The sequence below is a fragment of the Neopsephotus bourkii genome, unplaced genomic scaffold, assembly GCF_033783945.1.
Source record: "Neopsephotus bourkii isolate Nb327-2 ecotype Australia unplaced genomic scaffold, CSIRO-AGI_Nbou_v1 NB_690, whole genome shotgun sequence".
Lineage (NCBI taxonomy): Eukaryota > Metazoa > Chordata > Aves > Psittaciformes > Psittacidae > Neopsephotus > Neopsephotus bourkii.
In genome coordinates, this window is record NW_026901189.1 from 1,507,014 (window position 1) to 1,527,548 (window position 20,535).

The window sequence follows — 20,535 nt, forward strand, 5'->3', positions numbered from 1 at the left end:
AGGAATATTCTACTGGAAACTGTATTCCTGGTATGAACATCAAATTTGTTTTTTATTTTGTTGCAATTTTTTAAAAATGTGTTTTGAAGGAAGCAGATCTGTGTGATCAAAAAGCGTGATCTGTGTTTTAAGCAGAAGAGTCTGGAGGGATCTAGGGTAAAGTAAAATATCTGAGTAGGCTTCTTTTTCTCTTCTGCTCATGATGATGGGAGACATGCAAAATGATGTTGTCAGATTCTAATTATCCAAGATTATTTCAAAAGAAATCAAAAGCTGAATCTCTGCAAGCTTGTTGAAAGTTAGACTATCTTGTCTAAATCAGTTACTTTGGAATTGCCACTTGCTAATAGTCCATGGGCTGTAATGCAGCTTTTTGGAATCTTACTACTCCAGTGAGGAAAAAAATGAAAATAAAAGCAAGCAGAAGAAATCCCAGGGGACTGTAGCTTCAGGAGGCAAAAAAATTGGTGTTTTTTTCTTGCCTGTCTCTTCCCTGTTTCCTGCCCCCTTCAGCGTATGAGAAAGACAAGAAGAGTTTATGCACTTTGGAAACTCGATAGGAGGCAGCAGCTGATCTTCCCATCACCAGCCTAAAAATAATCCACTCCAGGGCTTGGAGCAGCTTCACTAAGTGGAGGAAAATCCTGCCATCGGGATGATATTGATCACATAGCACAACCGAGTGACAATTTGGGTTGGTATTTTGTTTTTGTGTTTACAAAGGTAAGCTACAGAGTTTGATCTAACATTCAGCAACCAAACGGGGCATGCGATGACCCTCCCCCATTATCTCCCACTAACCACCTCCTCCTCCTTCCCTTTATATTTGTGGGACAGGGCTGTGCCTCGTTCTTTCCTGGGATTACAACTCCAATCTCTTTTCCCTTTCCCTTTTCCTTTTCCATACGCAGGCATTCTCAGCCTTTACTGTCCCCTCCTGCTGTTTTCTTTGCCGCTGTTCACAGGGTTATGTTTCTTTTTATAAGCTGTCCTGTCTTGGCATGTGAAGTCGAAGGTTTTACAGCAGGCAGGGTAGCACGCTGGTGTTGGGAATTGCATTCTGTTAAGCAGCTTACCAAAAAAAAAGCAATTATTAGATGTGGGAGACCACTGCAGATGTTTGTGTGAAATGGTTTTCAATGCCACTAGCCTGTTTAGCACCACTGCTGCTGTGATTTTCTCTGTGTTTGGAGCCTGATTCAAAATCCTACCAAAATCAATGAGATTCTTTGCATTGACTTCAGTAAGGTTTGGGTCGTGCTGGTGATATGTGGCAGTCATCAACAAGCAATTTGCAGGTAATTCATCACCTTGAGGCCCAAGGTAACTGAGACAGTGCTTAGCAAGGGAGTTGGGCCTATCTACAATAGGTGGTCACAACTTAAATAGGAATAAAAAGGAAAATGCTATTTTGTGAAGGGTCATTTTTTATAAAATATATTTTAAAGGGGCAGCAGTTTTTGCCTTTACCTTATCAGAACTCTGCAAAAAATGCATAACTATAGATCATGTAGATTGCATTAGGTCCATAGATTGCGTATAGATCACATTAGATTGCTTTTAGGAAAGTAGGAACAAATAGGTTTTTATCTAGAAAAGAAAAAGATTCAGAGCACTAACCTAAAATCTGTGGCAAAACTCAGAGTGAGGCCTTCCATTGTGCTTATCCAAACCTATAACTTCCTCATTTGTTCTTAATTAAAATTCTGTCTGTGAATTTCAATTGTAATTGCTTAATTATTCAGAAGATAATAACTATTTTTGTACATGTACATATATACATGTATATGTGCATATATAAGCATTATATGTAAGACACTGCCCCAAAAAAATCTGAACTGATACCCAAGAATGCTCTAAGCTGATATATTTTAATTAATAAGTGCAGCTGTTGATTTCTTTTAATATAGGCAGCAGAATTTCTTATTTCCCCCAAATAAGGTCTACCTGAGGACTGTATTTATACTCTTTTCTATATAGTCATAAATATCTTGCAAAGCATGCCGAACAGAGTGATAATCCAGGTAAGATGAAACTCTTGAGTATGACAACTTTTATGTCCACTTTAAAGACCCTAAGGTAATAAAAATGTCTTTAACAGGGATTCTTACAGTTTTGCATTGGGTGAGGATGTGCTCATAATTTTTATGGAAATTTAAATTCTCAACCATTTTCCAGTTGTCTTCTTCACTATTGTTTGTGGAAAATACATCTCAGGAAGTGGCTTAGTGCCCTGAGAGTCCCCATTTATGCTTATTAACATGAGACTTGTAAGTGCTTAGATTCAATGCTACGTCATGTTCATGTTTATGAATTTGTCGTATCTTTTTCTTCCAAAAAAACCTTTTTCTTATTCACAGTATTTATTCCTGACTCTCATTTGTACTGGTTTCTTTTAATCTTATTATGACTATACCTGTACATCTTAGCCCCCATTCAGAAAGTCTCAACTTGCCAGTGATGGGGATTTTAGCATGAAAATTTGAATGTTCAAAGGACACAAGCTTTTTAGCTATTTCATTGCAGGGTGGACTGCTGTTCAGATGATTCACATCCTCATTAAAGTAAACCAACGGGAATCAGATTCCCAAATTATGTAAAGAGGAGCTGAAACTTGCCTTCCAATGGCACCATCATGGACCCATCATCCTCATTGTTCTTTGCATTCACCTCTTTTATGGAGTTTTGCTTGTGGCTTTAGCTTGTAGTTGACTACTCAGCAAAGACCATTTTCAAAAGCAGAAGGAGAAATAAAGCACCTCTGAAAATTTCTGATCAGTTATAGAGGTTGTAAGTTAAAGTTAGAAACTTGTCAATAACTTTGAAGGACAAAGGCCTTCCAGCTTACAAATGTTAAAACAAAAATCTACCTGGCACTTGGCACCCCTGCTGGGATGCTGAATGTACCTGGTACCCTCAGATAGCATGTGCTTGTTATCAGGTGATCTCTATCACATCACTGCATTTCTCCTGTCTGAAAAGCTAGGTTAAACCTAGTATGCTTGACAAAGTTCCTTCTACAATCAGTAATGAAGCAAATATAATGTGAAGTGCTTGCTTTGGTGTAATCACCCCGGCATGAATCAATGGTCTACTATATTTGACAGAAAGGGATACTCAGAAAACCATTATTTGTAACCACTATGAATAATGTTTTCTTCTTAAATGAGTGTTTGAGGATCTCAACAGTTATTCTGAAAGGGTGCTACTATGTGATGAGAAATAGCAGTCAATAACTTCAAATGACCAAAAAATTTCAAAACAACTCGATACTCTTTCATCTGTTTGGGTTATGCAATTTATTGTTTTAATGTGGCAGTCAGACTGCTCCCATGTTTTGCAGGCATTGCTGTTCACTAGACGAAGCCATCTGCCTGTAAAGAAACCTTCAGCTCCAAAGATTCCAATCTGAACACAAGCTTAGAGAAAAGTCTTGGCAATCCATATGAAAATAAGAGACCTTTGCTTTCCAGTGACTATCCCTTCCTTTAGGGCCCACAGATAAAAAATTGCTAAAAAAACTAGTGGAAATTTCTCTGCTGTTATGCCTTATGGTTCATGGGTCCTTGAAGTAGTTCTGCATGAGCCAACTTTGGAATTGAAGTATGGCAGCTGCAACAACTCCGCACCAGTGTTAAGCTTACTGTGAGCAGGGATTCTTATCTAGGGAGCTGCACCATGGTGATGAAGACCACAAATTCTGAGGCTGAAATAATATTTGTGTGGCTCTCCACTTGATGGCATAGCCTACAGTGAAGCAGGCAGCTGCCTATAGCAACAGTCTGCTGGGGAGGATAAAACCATCTGGCTTTGCTGCTTAATTCACTTATGTACAGTCCCAGGAAGCCCAGCTTTGTGCTGCTGCCAGCGTTACCAAGGAAGGTGTCTTGGCAGGTGTAGGAGGTCAACTGCTGCTATAAGATGTGGTAACTTCTTTGGGTTGCAGAAATAACTGCTTTTATTTCTTCAATCCTTTGGTAATAGAAGTCTCTGAATTTCTCCTCATGTGGCTCTGCAGCCCAGTTTTTCCTCTTTGATCTTTCCCTGTATACTAACTGGGGTCTAAAAAGTCTGTCTCCTTGTTTTTAGTAAGGAGAATATCACCTTTGGCTATACTATGGGAAACTGAGTCAATGCTGTATTCTGACTCACTTAGGGCTGATTCAAATATCTTCAGCATGGCTATTCATTACAGTTGCTGTTCAGTGCGGTCAGCATTCTGTCTTTGGCAATGATCAAGCACTGGTGCTCAGGAAAAATAGAAAAAGTTGTCAGTGCATTTAATTACATATTTGCACAATGCTCAGCACTGAGTGAAACAAACAGCACTTCCAACACACAGGCAAGTTACCTGTGTTCACCTCTCTACAGATCTAGTTCTGCTTGAAGCCCAGCATCGGCATAAGAGGAGAGTTAAAGCCAATGGAAGAATAGTTTAATTATTATTAAAATAACCAAATTTGGACAGTGATCAGTCATTAGAGTGTTCCATCTTCCTATCCTTCTGCAGTTGGAGTTACAACAGTAAGAACAAGTAAAATTCTTCACGCTTTTTCTAAATTTGTTGTTCTTCTATTTCACATTTTCATTTCATGAAATGAAATCTTACTGTTTTACGGTAGAAGAGGGAATAGTGTCTTTTCCCTCTGCCTTGCACTGGTTATCTGCAGTCAAGATCTTCCAAACTGTCTTAATATCCAGATTCAGTTTTCTCAGTGAAAATTTTCAAGACTGGAACTCATTACAAGTCAGTATAGTTGAGCCCTTTTAAAACCTTTAGAAGTATTTAAGATCCTCTCATCCTTAACTCCCAATACTGAAATACTGTTTAAAAATGCAACTTAGTCTCTCAAATTAGTCTGAAGCTTTTGATCATGCTACTTGCACTGTTTGCAGCCCAAAGAATGTGTGCATCTGTAGCTACACTAAATTTTGCAAGCACAGGATGTGGGTACAAGAATCTTTGCCATTATATTATCAATTTTTCCTTTGAGGAAGACTGAAAGTTACACTGTTTCCTTGGATGAACAATTGAATTTGGAAACCTGTCATGGTCCAACTCCTATTAACTTTGGTGGAACTGCACAAGCGTTGTTTAAAATGGCCTGTAATGTCTGTCTAGAGAAATCAAGGGCTTGTTCTTCTGCCTTAGGGGCTTTTATTTCTGTCCTTCTTTGAAAATGAACACAGCATGTTAAACCTTGAGGCAATGAGAATGAGGCATTCCTTGATGCAGCAGAAAATATTGGTTAATTCCAGCTTCAAACTGAATGGGAAGTCACTCACATGGACTGTTAATGCAAAGTGTCCTCCTTACATCTCAGTAAAATTTCATCCAGTATATGGGAAGAACTGTGGAGGGTGTATTGGATCTGCCTTTTGCACCAAAAACAGATGGGAAGGGAATGATGTTTCTTGATCCCTGTGAGACACACTGGACATAAAATTATTTCTTAGAGCTCTAAAGTACTGCAGTGTATACTTACACACTGCTTTTGACAATACAGAGAACTACTAGCAGCTTGTCTGTGTAAACAGCAGAAGGTGTTTAGGAAAGTTGGCATACATCAACAGATGCAGAACAAGATTCCTTTGTGTCCAGTCATAGTTCATTTCTAGCACAGTGGTGATGGACAACTGGATGGAAAAAAAGGAAGGAAGCAAGCATCACCGGACTATTAATGATTCTACAATTTTTATCTCTTTTGTTCCCTATCAGTGCCATACTAGATGTGTGTCCTGAAGTGGGTGCTGCTGAAAAGGGAAGTTGTTCCTCCTGAGCATTTTATGAGGCTAAATCATAAGCCACATTGGGTCAACCAATACCATGACACTGACCAGAATGTTTTGATAGATTTGAAACCTGTGGAGGTTTAATGAACATGGTCACTGGGTGTTCTAAATAATGAAGAAGTGTTCTCTGATTTAGAAACTTGAGAATTTATTGCCAATTAGCCTATTTCACTGGCAATGCAATCTTTTTGATTTTCTGGTTTTATTTTTTTTTTTTTTTTACAAACTTACCAACCTAGCCTCTTCAATTTTCTCTCTAATTATAAGAGAAGACCATTAAATTCTACCTAATTTTTTTAAATGAACCTGTAACAAAAGTATTGTGGATAGACTGCTTATTATACCCGCTTTTGGAAACTATCACTAATATTATGGGCACTGTCTCTATACATCGATGCTAACAATAAGACCAGATTCTTTCCCCAGCCCTGCAAACATGCAAAGGACAGTGGGTTTTATGGACATACTCCATCACAAAACAAGGCACAGCACATATTCTTGTGAAGACTCAGATGTAATTCTTGAAAGATGTATTTTTCTTTAGAGCTCTATAGTTTTAATCCTTTCTCCCAGATTTATTTTTGACCAAAAGCCAAAAGCTACAGTGCAAGTCAATGATTCAGTGCTCATTTGAACCCAGGATCCTCCTGCCTTTCAGTACCAATCCGATAACTAGACCACAAAAGCATCTTATGCTGTCTCAGAAAAGAGTCCTCTTTGTGGGAAAGCGAGGAAAATTCCCAGCAGAACTCCCTTGGACTTCTGACCTTCAATAAAAATGAGGAAACAACACTTTTGATTTTCAAGAGATTAGCATTACCATTATGTTTCTCTTAAAGGGGACATGTCAAGCTTTAACAAATTAAAAACAAGCAATATCTGTGTAGTTGTTTTTTAAGTTTCATATTTGTTTTGCTAATAACTCCGCAGTCTATTCAGACAGAACTCACAGTAGTATGATGTTTCTTTTTTTGTTACTAGTCGTATGCATTTAAGAATTTATTTTTGTTTAAAAATAAAATGATAGAATGATGGTGGTCATACCACTCTGTTCATTCTAGAGAATGGTCCAACATCTCCATCAAACTGTGTTCTACTGAAGATTGAGTGGATTGCCTGTCAGCTTTTGTACCACAGTAAGTACATGCATGTATTTTTGCAGGATGTGGTCCACCATACAAGTCTCAGTTATGGAAACCTCAGACCATAAATTGCTAGTATGTTTGGAAAAGGGTCTGCATTTATCACATTCTTTTTGATGAAACTCCTTTACAAATTTCATATTTCAATATGGATTATACTTCTGAGATCCAGGAAAAACACAGTTAAAAGCAAAAAGTGAATTTAGCAGAAAGTTCCTCTTTGAATTCTGTATTCTTTTGAAGATCCATCTTTCTGCTCTAAGGGAGTACTTGAGTGGTATATACTTACCTTGTTATGCTACCTTGTTTAAACAGCAAGGCTCATCAAAATAATATGAACTATTTGAGGAACAAAGAAGAGCCTTTTTCTCCTTAATCAAGTATCTTTTTTTTTTTAAACTCTGTTCATGCATTTTTTGCATGTCTATATTGTTCTGATTCCACAGAACTCATTAATGCCAATATTGTTGCAGAAAGATGCATTCACCAAAGTATACATATACATTGCTTAACTGAGATATTCTTTCCATTCTAGTATGTAAAATTTAGGGAAAAAAGCAGGTGAGCAAATGAGTTTACCCAACATACTGTAACGCATTATGTTGCTGTGTATAAGTCTTGGGCAAAGAAATCCGCAAGGAAACATTTTGGCTGCAGTCTTGTTTCATCTTCTTATAAAGGAGAATGAAAAATTAAACAATGAAGAGGTTGATAAAAGCCAGAAGCTGGACTAAACTCTTGCTCATTCGATGGCCCACACTTGGAAAGCATGAACGCATGAGCTTATCTTGTTGTACAAAGATAACCTCCTAAGAAATCACAGAAGCCAGAGAGCTGCTTAGATGAGACTAAGCACATGCATAAGGATTTGCAGGACAAATGCTGATTTACTGGCTATGCAATCTTCATTACAACCCACTTTGATTAAGAGAATGGCATTTTGGCAGTTATCTGTAATGATTTGTGTATGCGACCATTATTCTATGGGACACTGAAGAAATACGAAATATCAGTGAATGCAAACCTGCCAAATCACAAATATCAAAGGTTCAGAGCTTGCACTGAGAATGTAATGCAACAACTTGTATAAACAGAGATGTTGCACAGAGAATGTTAGCTCATCAAATAAACAGTTACACACAGGAGTTAGCTTATGTGTGTTCGAGTTTTCTCATGAGAAATTGAAATACATTTTTTTAAAACGTTTTTGTTTTTTCCCTATATTCTTATAGAGCATTTGCAGCATCGTATTTTTGCATATAGTGAACACTAGAAGACGTAGCATACCGTAATACATAGTGCGTATAATAAAGAATAAATAACAATAACTGCATACAAATAATATAAACACAGCCTTCATTCTAATGTACTTAACAGAGCTCAAAAGAATTTTCAAAATACAACTGAATTATTCTGTATGGGTTGTTCAATGTGTTCCTTCTGTATCTGTCTATTCATTTTGTGTTTAGCTAGAGGGAATGCTAGCAGTCTTGGTAGTTAACTATTCTCTCTTTTTTGTAGTAATCAGACCTTCCGGAAGCAATGAGGCTTGCATTTTGTGGTAATGACAATGCTTCAGCCTATAACATCAGTGCTGGTGTCCTAAGAAATGTCTGCTTTGTGGATGCTCTCAACTTGGTTCCCCATGTCTTCTTGCTATTTATCACCTTCCCAATTTTGTTCATTGGTGAGTTATTCAATAGAGCTGTGCAATCCTACAAACGCTTAAGCATGTGTTTATACTCAGTCATGTTTATACATGCTTGGAGGCCTCTGGTGCAAACCATTTGATGCTTTGTATTTGCTAAATTTAAAAAAGAAGAGACAGAATGGCTTGACCCTGAGCACATGACACCAACCCGCTTGAAATGTTGGGGATATTAGAAGCAAATCTGAACTAAACAGCATGAAAAGATAGCTAAAAACCAGAGGAAACAGATCCAAATGCTTTGAAACTTCTCTCTGGAGAAGTTTTACTCAGATTTGAAATTGGCAACTTGCAACCTTTGCTATTCTTAGGTATCATTAGGGCAGTGGGTCTGTATTCCCTTTAAGTTACATGAATTTCAAAGAATATCCAAAACGTGCAACTTGAATCTAATGCTAGGAGAAGTGTAGGAAACTTTTAAAACAGAACGATTTCTTCTTTTACCAATATTTGTAAACAGAAATAGAGCAAAAGAGATAATATTTTTCCACAGCAGTGAAGATATGAAATAAATCTGTCTTGAAGAATTTTGGACAGGGGAGTGGTTCTAACTCACTTATTCTCATAAAAATCCCCATATAAACTAGAGCTCTAATTAGACTTCTCTGTAGGTGTCTCTTTATCCCAGTTATTTGCAGTAGTGAAATAAATACAATTTAATACTTTATCAGAGCTGTCAAACGGTGGCATTTTAACTGATCATAAGAGATAAAGAAACCTGAATAACCATCAACAGGCAATCTATATTATTACTGCATGAGAAATGGCATATCAGTTATTCCATGTTACCCTTCTGGTGTCATGTATATACATACTAATACATTTCTTCCATGAGGAAGATTTTAATTTGGGACTATATTTGAAGATTTAAGGACTTCCGCTATGCAAAAAGACTCTGAAGTGATTGAATAATAGTCTACAGGGTCTTGCGGGCTGAGACACACAGTATCTACCAATCAAGGATAACAAGATCCAGTGAGTGAAAACTAATTAAATCACTGAGGAGGGGAGTAAGACACAAGTTCTAACCAAAAGAGTAACTAAAGACTGGGAAAAAAAACTTAGGGATTATGGAGAACTTTCTCCAACAGTGCTGGATCTTTATTTCACTGCTGACTCTTTGAGATGAGATGCAAGTCATCCTAGAATTACAGGGGCTTTCTGCAGAAGTGTTTGCTGGAAATGCAATGCAAGGTCTTAGAGCAGAAGGAATCTTTTATGACAATCTGTGTTATGCATTGAGTGGTAGAAAGATACTTTAATTTCCTTACAGGTATTAGCCAATTAATTTTGAAATAGTATTGCAGCCACTAAAAATTCCATATATTTTCTAACAGTGTTAGAAAAAAATAAGAAAAAAACCAAACACAATAGCTTAAATTGTGTGTTATGTATGTATTCTATGATTCTATCATTCTGTGTATGTAATTCTTTGTTTTCTATCTTGTACCTTAATTATCAGGACAAATAGTTGTTGAACAAAGCATTAAAAGCCAGCTGGAGTCCACAATATTGACTAACTCCAAAACTGAAAATTGATGATGAACCATATTTGTGCAGATGCAAAGAGGAAATAATAATGAAAAGCAGCTTGGGAGAGACAAAGATAGGAGCAAGGTCAAAGAAAGCCATGTTAGATTAGGAAAATCTCAGGAAACTGGAAAATGCTTGAGGTGGATATGGAGAAGAGAGAACATTTTGTTCCTGTGGTATTAAACAAGGATGAAGTGGTAAAATCTTGACAGTTTCCAAGAATTAATAAACCTGCATTCTGGTTTAGGTGTTTCTGAGTCACCTGATGAGCTTCTAGGCATGATAAGATGCTGCATCCTTGCATATCGAAAGAATATCCTGGATTTTAAACTCAGCTGGGGGGGGTGTGGTGTGGTGGTATTTTTAGTTGTTTCATTTTGTTTTTGTTTACTTCCCCAGAATGTGCTGTTCTTGGGATTTTCTATGGGCTTTGGAAATTCTGTCAGGGAGTTCCAGAAGCTGCCTTGCAGCAAGAGGAACATGTACAGCCATGGAGGCTGACTAAATTAGGACATCCCTCTAGCAGAGTGGGAAGAAACAAGGACCAAAGCAAGGTGCAGGACAAGACTTACTGCCATGACTCCTAGTCAGTCCTCAGCTCCCCCCAACACTTGGCATTTCTCTCAGTTCCTCAGTGCCCTGCTTCTTGCCAGGTTGCTGGCCTCAGACAGGATCTTGCCTAAAAGGATAGGTGCCATCTGAGGTGATGACATGGAAATAAGATTCAAGATTAATTTGCTGATTGAATCAGCTGAGTGCTGGTGCTGTGCTTGAAGCTTTAATGTGCCTAGAATGCACAGGGCAAGAAGGCTGGTCAATGCCTGAGGAGCTGAGACTGAGAAATCACCATACAGCATCCCCTGAGACAGTGCCTGAAACAGAAATAATAAATGTTATTTGTTTGAAGTAAATGTATTTATTTGTGGCCTCATTGACCATATCAGTTGGAATCTTTGCCCATTCTTATCTGTGGCTAGAAGAAACACTGTGATGCCATGAGTTAAGATCTATCAGTCCCTGTTGTGAGGCCAAGACTCTGAGATGTTTATTTTGGCTTTCTCACCTTTGTTCTTGGCCAGGGACTTCTTATCTTTTGTTACAAATGTGGGAAGGCTGTTGTCCCATTGTCTATAGAGTTAGATTGAAATTACGGGGGGCTACATGGCAACTCAGACACCCCTTGTCACCTTATTAGTAACAACAGCCCCCATCGTCTTGTAGTGTTTTTGTATTGATTGTATACTAGTAAGTGTGACCTATGGATTAGAGTAGGGAATTGATAACCAGGTCACTCGAGGTCTGGCTGTGTGATAACTTTCCTCTTTCATTACTGTTCTTTCCTAGGCTGGGGAAGCCAAAGCTCCAAAGTCCAGATTCACCACAATACCTGGCTGCACTTCCCTGGGCACAACCTGCGGTGGATCCTGACGTTCACCCTACTGTTTGTACACGTGTGTGAAATAGCAGAGGGAATAGTTTCTGATACGTAAGTGAAGTTGTTTGATGGATGGCCAAAGTAACTGTGTTCATTAGTGTATAGTGATAATATGTAATGGACTCGCTAGTAAGGCATAAGGAGTTTTTCCCCCCAAAAATGGGGCATAATTTCATGACCTGTCAGGATTTTCATGAGATGAAGGTGAGTGAAATGACTGTTCTTAGCACTTTGTTATTCTTCTCTCAAGCTATAATGTCAAGTAAATACTGACAAAATTTGAAACATTCACATGGGAAATATCTTTTTGTCTCTAGGAAAATCATATTTTTTCCTCTTAAATAGCAGAACACCTAGGAATGTAAAAATGTAACATTGAAAAAAGACATCAAAATCACTAATTCATACCTTCTGTATTTTCAGACAAATGAAATCACGCCATCTGCATCTTTTTCTACCAGCTATAATGGGATTTGTAGCTGCCACTGTATCCATAGTCTATTACCATAATATTGAAACATCTAACTTCCCAAAGCTACTGTTGGGTAAGTCTCATTCTGATATTTATGTGCAAAACCTTACAAACCCCAGCAGTTTAGCCAAAATCAGCTGGGGTATATTGAAATATGAAATGTGTGAGACTATTAAAAGAAAGAGGAATAATCCTCTGCTCTTCAAATTGCTGTTATTGTAGAAGTTACTGCACATGTTATGAAGTACGCAATGAAAATTGCTTTTAAAAATTATTACAAAAGGAAACGAATTGTATGCCTATCATATTTCTAGCATGAGCTTTTAGTTTTTTTTAAACACTGCTCATTATTTTGAGGCAAAATCTTGGTTTCGTTCGAAAGGGCTATTTCAAAAGGTCACTTTTAATAGTTGTCTGATCACAAGCCATCCTGTGCAGATGGCTACTGTTTCTCAGCATTGTTTGCAGTTGCTTCTGAGATTACCCAGTCGGCTTCTAAGGGTACTCTCTCAGTCAGGAGACTGTCAGAAGAATCTGACTAGCATAGCAGGGTAATGCTTCGTGCAAGTATACTCTCCAAATTACTTATAACTCAACAACCTGGATGAGCCATTGACAGGTACCAGCCATGCTGCAGGATATAATTAAACTTTATAAACTCTGTTTCAAAACGAGCACATATCCATATTCTTATCTGGGATGCATCCTGTTTTTTCAAAGGCACGTTATATTTATCAAGTTAAGTGACTTTTACTTAATTTGAATAACAATGTTCCCCTCCAGAATATCATCAGTGGACTTTTGTAATTGTGCGAAGATCCACCATTGTGGATCTCTTTGAAGGATGTAATCACCTCACATGGCACCAGGAAAGAGAACAATGACTTGGGTAAAGGAACTGCTAAGCAGATCTCTTGAATCTGAGTTCCTGACTTTGGCTGAGATCACGAATTGCCAGCCTGCAGATTGGTGACAGAGGGTCACCATGCCTGCGTTCCACTAAGCCATAGAATAAGTCTGTTTGAGAGAGCTAATACTTCTGCAGCACAGGTGTGATTCTGTATTTATTTATTTATTTATGCGTGTGCATCTTTTTTACAGCTCTCTTTCTTTACTGGATAATGGCCTTTGTCACCAAAACGATCAAGCTTGTCAGATACTGCCAGGATGGTGTGCCTTTTTCTCAGTTGCGTTTCTGCATCACTGGAATTATGGTCATTCTCTATGGGCTGCTGATGGCTGTGGAGATCAATGTCATTCGAGTTAGGGTATGTGGGTTCTTTATCATGGTATGAAAAAAATATCTGTAGTGTCTTGGGGATAAAGATGGGTCTTTAGTCTGAATAACTCTGGCTTGTGTCAAGTGTAGGCCCATTTAGCTTAACTATAAATGTCTGGTTAACTCTATAGAAATTAATGGGACCAGGCATCTCTTTAAAATATATGTCCTTAATGTGTCCCTTAGACATCATATGTATGTGTGCCTGTGTATACATATACACACAGAGAGTACATATGATTTGTATAGATACATATGCATATTTGTACATGTAAGGGTATATATGTGAATGGAAGCTATACAGTATATGCTGTGTTAATGCAGATAAACTGTGTATGTAGTGAATGTATAACTTAGCATACGTTCTTACCTATAATAACTTAAAATACAGTTATATTTCAAGAATACTTTTATGTTGTTTTTGCTGTACTGGTAGGCTATAGAGCTGTGTACACATTTCATATTGCTCAATTTCTTGACAGTTATGCTGTCAAAATGGAAATGTTCTTATTTACATACAAATTTATATTTAAATTCAAGGTATGATTACCTTTAAATACTGATTTGACAACATACTTGTATTATATATAATTTTTACTAAAAATACCATCAATAAGATCATTCCTGAACACGGGCTGTTTCTTCTTCTCCAGAGGTATGTTTTTTTCATGAACCCTCAGAAAGTAAAGCCACCAGAGGATCTACAGGACTTGGGGGTGAGGTTTCTGCAGCCATTTGTCAACTTGCTCTCAAAAGCGACTTATTGGTGGATGAACACTCTCATTATATCTGCTCACAAGAAACCTGTGGACCTGAAGGCAATCGGAAAGCTTCCAATTGCAATGAGAGCACTGACAAATTACGTCTGTCTTAAAGAAGCATATGAGGAACAAAAGGTAACCAAAGATGTTCATTTTCACTGTTTGGCCTTAGAAACTATAGCGTCACTTTGAATTTATTCTGCTTCTATGAAATCCTAGTTTTAGGAATCTTTAATTTGGGACTGTTTGTTCCAAAGTGAAACTTAGGTTAGGAAGTTCCAATCCAATGGATACTGTTTAGTTTTAAGTGAATTTACAGCAGGGGAGAGTTGCCAGATTGAGAGCAACTGAAGACTAAAACCGTAACAGACTTGCTAGCTTTCATTTTAAAAGTGAAAGCATTGTTTAAATCTTAGCCTCTTATGGTAGCATCTTAAATTTGAAGACATTCTGTCCATAGTTTCAGCTGGAAACACTCATCTTCACTTTTTCCTCCAGAAAGAGAAATAGCCAAAACCACACATCAAGAACAGCCAAAACACTTTTATCTTAACAGCATTTTAAGTCACCAATACAAAACACAGCACAAGGCAGGCTCCTATGAAGAAAATTAACTCCATCACAGCCAGACACAGTGCAAAATTCATGGTGGGCAAAGTCACTGACTAGAGCAGGAGTTTCCAGAAAAACTTCTGAATACATTTAGGCAAAATTCTGGTGTTTCATTTGTGCTTTGAGCTGGTGATTCCTGCCAAAGACAGCAAGATTTTGTTTTGCAGAAAGGGGGAAGGATTTGACAGCCTGCGTCCCTGATTTTTGCATGCATATCCATTCTCAAGCATAAACAGAGAGAATAACGGCATTCAGAGGCCACTTTGGGAAATGTAGCACAGAGGACAAAAGCATACCAATCCTGTTCCTGCACACACCAGAGAAACAGGCTTCCACACAGGATGTGGTTTAGAACTGCAATGCGAAGAAAAGCCAGGGGGAGCAGCTCTCTGCTCGCAGCAACTGATGGAGCTGCAGGCTCCTTTCTGTGCCCTCTGAAATGAAACCATAATCAGTACAATTATTTCTATTTTAATGGATTTAGGTTGCTTGTCTTTCCTTTTGTAGTTGATGCTTAGAGACCAAGACCCTTCTGCTGTAAGCAGAAAACTACTGAGTAATTGGAACTGAGCTATTCATAGCAAGAAGTGCATCCCTTAGGCCAGCTCCTTAAAGAGCATTTGATGCCTAAATTCTACTTTAGGAAGCCAAAGAGTCTTAGGCACCTGCATACCCCAAAAACCTGACTCTCTGTGCCATTCTTAATGACAGCCATGATGACTGGGTGCAAGCACTTGTTTGTAGCTCATTTACATTTGCAGACACTGTGTATGCCTGCACAAATATGTGGTTCAGATGCCAAAATGCAAGTTAAGCATGCTATCGCTCATGTGCATGAACACACTTTCAGTGTGTAGCTTCCCTTGGTGTATGTCATACATGTATGAAGACTTGCATAGTTACCAATGCAGTTACATGCGCCTACATTTATAAAGCTGGCTTACATCAGATATTTTGGTTTCCGCTGTTGTTTAAAGTCTTGAGATTACTACAGCCTGTAGCACATTTGTGCCAATCTTCAAAAACAGGCTGTAACCCTAAAGTAAACTGATACTCACAGATAAAGTAAACCAAAGGGCTAAAGCCAATCCAAGGAGGCAGGCAGTGAAAGTCACTGCAGTTCATTCCCAACAGAGAAATATGTTGGCTAGAGCACAACCACAGAATTAGGAAAATTCTCCAGTTTGAAGCGTGGTCCACGATCTGGATGAGTTGGTATGTCACTTGTCTCTGCTGCTGGAGTGTATTTTACACTAATCTTCTGCAGCCGGTGAGGGGAGTGCACCAGAATCCTCTGGATTAAATGGGGTTATCCCTGCCTGTGTCTGGTGAGAGCTGATCTCAGCTGTGCTCCATGACCCTGCAGAAAGAAAGCTTCTGTTCTTTTCCAAACCCTTCTTATCATGCCTTGATGAAAGATGCTCAGCATGACCATGAATATTCTGTATTGTAAAATGCCTTTGAGATGACTCACATGGCATTGCCTTGCTATCCCTTCTGCATTGCTACAAAAGCTGAAACCAGTTGAGGTTCTGTACAAACTAGTAGCATGAGTTAAATGAGTCAGGTTGAATTTTGATGACTGTTTTTTCAAAATCACTGTTTTCCAAACTTTAGTCCCAGTCATATATGAGTGTAAACTAGAGGACTCAGATTAATTTTTTATGGCTGCTATATTCTGCTAAAATATCATATTGCCACTTGCATAGACATGATGTCAGTAGATAACTCCTGAAATCCGTACCCAGGCATTTAGACAGAATTCTTCTGGCTCCTGCCGTTTGAAGGTTTGTCCACTGACACAGTACCTAAGCTAACACTTCTCAGTGTCAAAACTAAATTCACTATTCTGTTCTAGGTTTTTTGCACTTTCAAATTTTCATCAAGCATGTCTTAGCATTGTGAATACATTCACTACTCAAAATTTTTCAGTTACAAGTAATTTTTTTCAAAGTATCAAGTACTCATTTTCTTGTATAATTTATAGAAGTTTAAAGCCAGTTATCAGTAATTTGTTATAATATTAAGTAATATAAAACAATACAATACGATACTAAATAACTGGCGATCAACATTCTAATTGACTATTAGTCTGGTAGTCACTACTGCAAAAGGCTTCCAACTCTTACTGTAAGATATAGATCGTTACTGGGTTTATATGTAGTTTGTGCTTGGAATGGGTATAAGAACATAGCATATGTTCTTTCAAATTTGAAGATACTATAAAACTACAGGTAAAACAACCTCTTTTGGTAAGTGTGCTTACTTAAATGTGTTTTTCTGATGAGTTACCTTAGCTCCTATCGCACTGTTGAAGTGCATATCGTTTATTTCAGAAGGAGGACAGTAGCCCCTGTAAGCGCAGTCTAGCTCAAAACACATTAGGCAACAAATTCAGAGCCTTTTGTCTGGGAAACTCGCATGTGCTGTTTCCCTCATCAGAAGCAGCAGTTTTTATCCTTAGCACTTTCTGAAATGTTAGCTCTAATTTGTCCATATGTTGCTTATTTCTTGGGTATGACCAGGCTGGCCTAGTCTCCAGAAGCCAGTAAACAGCAATCTGGCCCTCGTCTACACTTGTACATTTCTGGCACCATGCACATACTCTATCTCACTGCTAAAGAGGCATAAAAGGAAAAAATGAGAAAAGAGAAAATGAGACATGAGGCAGCCCAGCAGGGTACAGGCATACTGGCTTTTCTTTGGTTAATTTGTGGGGGGAGGGAGTTGTTATTCCTGGGCTATACTTAAAATGTCTTGGTGAACAGTCAAGAGGGCTTGCTTCGGTTACAACTTGCAGGCATGTGTGCTACTTGAAAAATGACAGATGCTTTTTTAAAGTGTTAAAAGCTGCTGCCTGGAGCGCAGGGAAGTGCTCTGGAGACCATGGATCTGTTCAGTAAAACTCATTCTTCTACAGATTAAGAGAATCTCATAAATATCAGAATTCCTCTGACTAGATAAAGGGTAACTGCTGGTTGGTATTTTAGGACATGAGTTCTGATACTGCATCAATTCACAGAACTTAAGGCTTTCTAGCCTTGATTTAATCTTACCTCCCAGTATAGCCTGCTTTGTCTTTCTGAGCACAGTAATTAGAGATCAGCTGAATTTTGTCTTCCTGGAAGTCATGCAAGAGATAGATAGAAAAAAAGTCCTGATAAATTAAATTAAACTATATTCTTGTGGTGTCTGTGCATGTTTTTTTTTCTTTAATCCCTTTCTCCCATTGGAAGCCTTTACTGGATCAAGTGGTTTCACAGCTATGGTGAAAGCCAAGATTACCCCTATGAGCAAGGGGTGGAAAGGTCAGACCTTTTCCTGAGTGCACATGTGACAAGGAGCAATGGCTAAATGCCAGTTTGATTAATCTGTGTTTGCATTCCTGTGTTCACAGGTTCAGAAAAGTGGTAGGATTTAGAGGTGAGAAAACACAGTTATCTCAGAAATCTGTTGATACCTACAACGTATTTGCTACCTCACCTACCCAAAACACCCTTCGGGAACCATTTGGACATCCAGGCAGGAGTAAAATGGAAGTTGTCAGGGAGGTCTCTTCTTCATGCATTGATACCTGTTTCTCTGTTTTCCAGAAAAAGGTAGCAGAACAGCCCAATCGGAGTCCCTCCATATGGTTAGCCATGTATAGTGCTTTTGGACGACCAATTCTTCTCAGCAGCACATTCCGTTACTTGGCCGACTTGCTGGGTTTTGCTGGGCCATTATGCATTTCTGGCATTGTCCAGGGCTTCCAGAATACAACCAATAATACAAATACAACAGAAAAGGTAACCTGACAACATGGATTGAAATACTTTGTTTAATAGTAGTTCTAGATTCATGCATGGTATTTAATTTGCCTGTCTTTGTGCTTTTATATGTCTATGATATTGTCTGTGATATTGTCATTGTATTGTTCCATTGTTTTTTTTCAAGCAAATTGAGTAGGGTTTTTGTGAGAGACAGTCAAGTTATGAACCTGAACAGTGGAAGTCTTTGGTATGAATGCAACACAAGTGGAGGAGGCTTCCACCCATGTCCCAGCTGACTGCCTCTTAGTGGAGTCATACCAGCAGTTCTAGGGAGAAGGAACAGCTTTTCTGCTTCCCTTCAAATGTTCCTCTTCATTTCAGGCAGGACACCTGCTGGTGGTGCCTCAGCGATGCATCCAGCAAGTAGGAGCCTGTGAATTTTGCTTAATTTCTGCCCATCTATCCATTTGTAGTTCATTGGCAGGTTTGAGCTCTCTGGAATCTGTTTTCCACTGGGAAGTTGACAGTAGTCACTCCCTCTTTATGACTGGTTATACTGCTGAAATGCATTGGCACATGAGAAGCTGAAAAGCATCCACTTTAGTGGCATTCTTGATACTAGAGATGTACAAAAGATGATAGCTCACAGTTCATTTCAGGTTTCACTGAGATTGATTTTTGAGAGATCTCTGAGCACTGAGCAAGTATCTGACACAGAACTGCCCTAGTTCTATCCCAGTAGTAGCTAGTGAAAATACACAGGTAAAATTATTTTACTAGCTGACAGCAGAGAGGACATTGTGGTCAATGGCTCAATGTCCGGCTGGAGACCAGTAACGAGTGGTGTCCCTCAGGGATCGGTGGTGGGACCGGTCTTGTTCAACATCTTTGTCGCTGACATGGACAGTGGGATTGAGTGCGCCCTCAGCAAGTTTGCCAGTGACACCAAGCTGTGTGGTTTGGTTGATACGCTGGAGGGAAGGAATGCCATCCAGAGGGACCTTGACACACTTGTGAGGTGGGCTGATGCCAGCCTCATGAAGTTTAACCATTCCAAGTGCAAGGTCCTACACCTGGGTCGGAGCAATCCCAAGCACAGCTACAGGCTAGGCAGAGAAGAGATTCAGAGCAGCCCTGCGGAGAAGGACTTGGGAGTGTTGATCGATGAGAAAATGAACATGAGCCAGCAGTGTGAGCTTGCAGCCTAGAAAGCCAACCGTATCCTGGGCTGCATCAAAAGGAGCGTGACCGGCAGGTTGAAGGAGGTGATCCTGCCCCTTTATTCTGCTCTCGTGAGACCTCACTTGGAGTATTGTGTACAGTTCTGGTGTCCTCAACGTAAAAAGGACATGGATCTGTTGGAACAAGTCCAGAGGAGGGCGATGAGAATGATTAGGGGACTGGAGCACCTCTCATATGAAGATCGGCTGGGAAAGTTGGGACTGTTCAGCCTGGAGAAGAGAAGGCTGCGTGGAGACCTCATAGCAGCCTTCCAGTACCTGAAGGGGGCATATAGGGATGCTGGGGATGGACTCTTCATTAGGGACTGTAGCGACAGGACAAGGTGTAATGGGTTAAAACTTAAACAGGGGAAGTTTAGACTGGATATAAGGAGGAAATTCTTTCCTGTTAGGGTTGTGAGGCACTGGAATAGGTTGCCCAAGGAGGTTGTGAATGCTCCAACCCTGGCAGTGTTCAAGGCCAGGTTGGACGAGGCCTTGGGTGATATAGTTTAGGCGAGGTGTCCCTGCCCATGGCAGGGGGATTGGAACTTGATGATCTTAAGGTCCTTTCCAACCCTAACTATTCTATGATGAAGAAATTTTCCTACATCTGTCTTCTGACACAGAAACAGGACTGTATGCTTTATGCAGTAAGTGCTTTGTATTTGAATGAGCAGATAGGTATGTAATGGAATAACATTTTCCCCTCCAGATAAAGCATTTCACTATCATCACTATCCAAATATCTTCCTCTGGCTGCTGACTCCTGACATTCATTTTCTTGACTGATGGTCTGAATTTGGCTTTAGATATACTCAGCCATTG

The 20,535-nt window shown here is 39.1% G+C and overlaps 1 protein-coding gene across 9 annotated transcripts in view; it reads left to right on the plus strand.

Moving 5' to 3' along the window:
• The first annotated feature begins 524 nt into the window (after positions 1 to 524).
• ABCC9 (ATP binding cassette subfamily C member 9) overlaps positions 525 to 20,535 on the plus strand; it is a 74,313-nt gene continuing 54,302 nt past the window's right edge. For 3 of the 9 annotated variants that reach the window (XM_061353629.1, XM_061353632.1, XM_061353634.1), the window contains exons 1-8: positions 525 to 723; positions 6,855 to 6,929; positions 8,457 to 8,622; positions 11,521 to 11,662; positions 12,035 to 12,156; positions 13,185 to 13,351; positions 14,016 to 14,258; positions 18,329 to 18,523. In XM_061353629.1, the coding sequence (XP_061209613.1) occupies positions 8,478 to 8,622; positions 11,521 to 11,662; positions 12,035 to 12,156; positions 13,185 to 13,351; positions 14,016 to 14,258; positions 18,329 to 18,523 (1,014 nt within the window). In that variant the 5' untranslated portion in view covers positions 525 to 723; positions 6,855 to 6,929; positions 8,457 to 8,477. Of the gene's footprint in view, positions 724 to 1,941; positions 2,025 to 6,744; positions 6,930 to 8,456; positions 8,623 to 11,520; positions 11,663 to 12,034; positions 12,157 to 13,184; positions 13,352 to 14,015; positions 14,259 to 18,328; positions 18,524 to 20,535 lie in introns of those variants that run through there. The other 6 variants (XM_061353626.1, XM_061353630.1, XM_061353631.1 and 3 more) reach the window with 4 other exon arrangements.